The sequence below is a fragment of the Sinocyclocheilus grahami genome, unplaced genomic scaffold (assembly GCF_001515645.1).
Source record: "Sinocyclocheilus grahami isolate Dianchi unplaced genomic scaffold, SAMN03320097.WGS_v1.1 scaffold3119.1, whole genome shotgun sequence".
NCBI lineage: Eukaryota > Metazoa > Chordata > Actinopteri > Cypriniformes > Cyprinidae > Sinocyclocheilus > Sinocyclocheilus grahami.
This window is the reverse complement of record NW_015508286.1, coordinates 45430-45873: the sequence shown is the minus strand read 5'-3', so window position 1 is coordinate 45873 and position 444 is coordinate 45430. Positions and strand designations below refer to the sequence as shown.

Sequence of the window (444 nt, the reverse complement as noted above, 5' to 3'; positions counted from 1 at the left end):
GCATTTGGCTGCATTGTTTTAGGATTAGTGCGTTATGTGCACGGGGGTTTCTCTCTTTGCAGGTCACTATGGCATTGATAAGGATGTTGGCCAGATATGTGCACTTGAACCAAGGTTTAAAGTGTTTGGGAGCCAGTTCTCAGAGCAAGAGATTACAGCACACTGCAACCCATTCATCTTCATGCAACTATCAGCTGCTGCCTGACTGCCTGGGTGAGAGACTTGCTTTCAAAATAACTGAATATTTGCCAAGGATCATTTTATATCTCAACCAAAGAATTATAGATAGATACAGTGATCAAACCAGGGTTATTCTAGTTAACTAAAACTGTAAAAGCAAACTTAAACTTATTTTATTATTGCTAGTTGACAAGGCAACATTTCTTATTTTCATTTAGTTTAAAGGGGTCATATGATGCGATTTCAAGTTGTGCTTTCTCTTTG

The 444-nt window shown here is 38.3% G+C and overlaps 1 protein-coding gene across 1 annotated transcript in view; it reads left to right on the top strand.

The window, feature by feature from the left end:
* The first annotated feature begins 52 nt into the window (after positions 1-52).
* LOC107576017 (trimethyllysine dioxygenase, mitochondrial-like) overlaps positions 53-444 on the top strand; it is a 13935-nt gene continuing 13543 nt past the window's right edge. Inside the window, exon 1 of the mRNA XM_016262304.1 lies at positions 53-213. Within this exon, the coding sequence (XP_016117790.1) occupies positions 69-213 (145 nt within the window). The 5' untranslated portion in view covers positions 53-68. The remainder of the gene's footprint in view (positions 214-444) is intronic.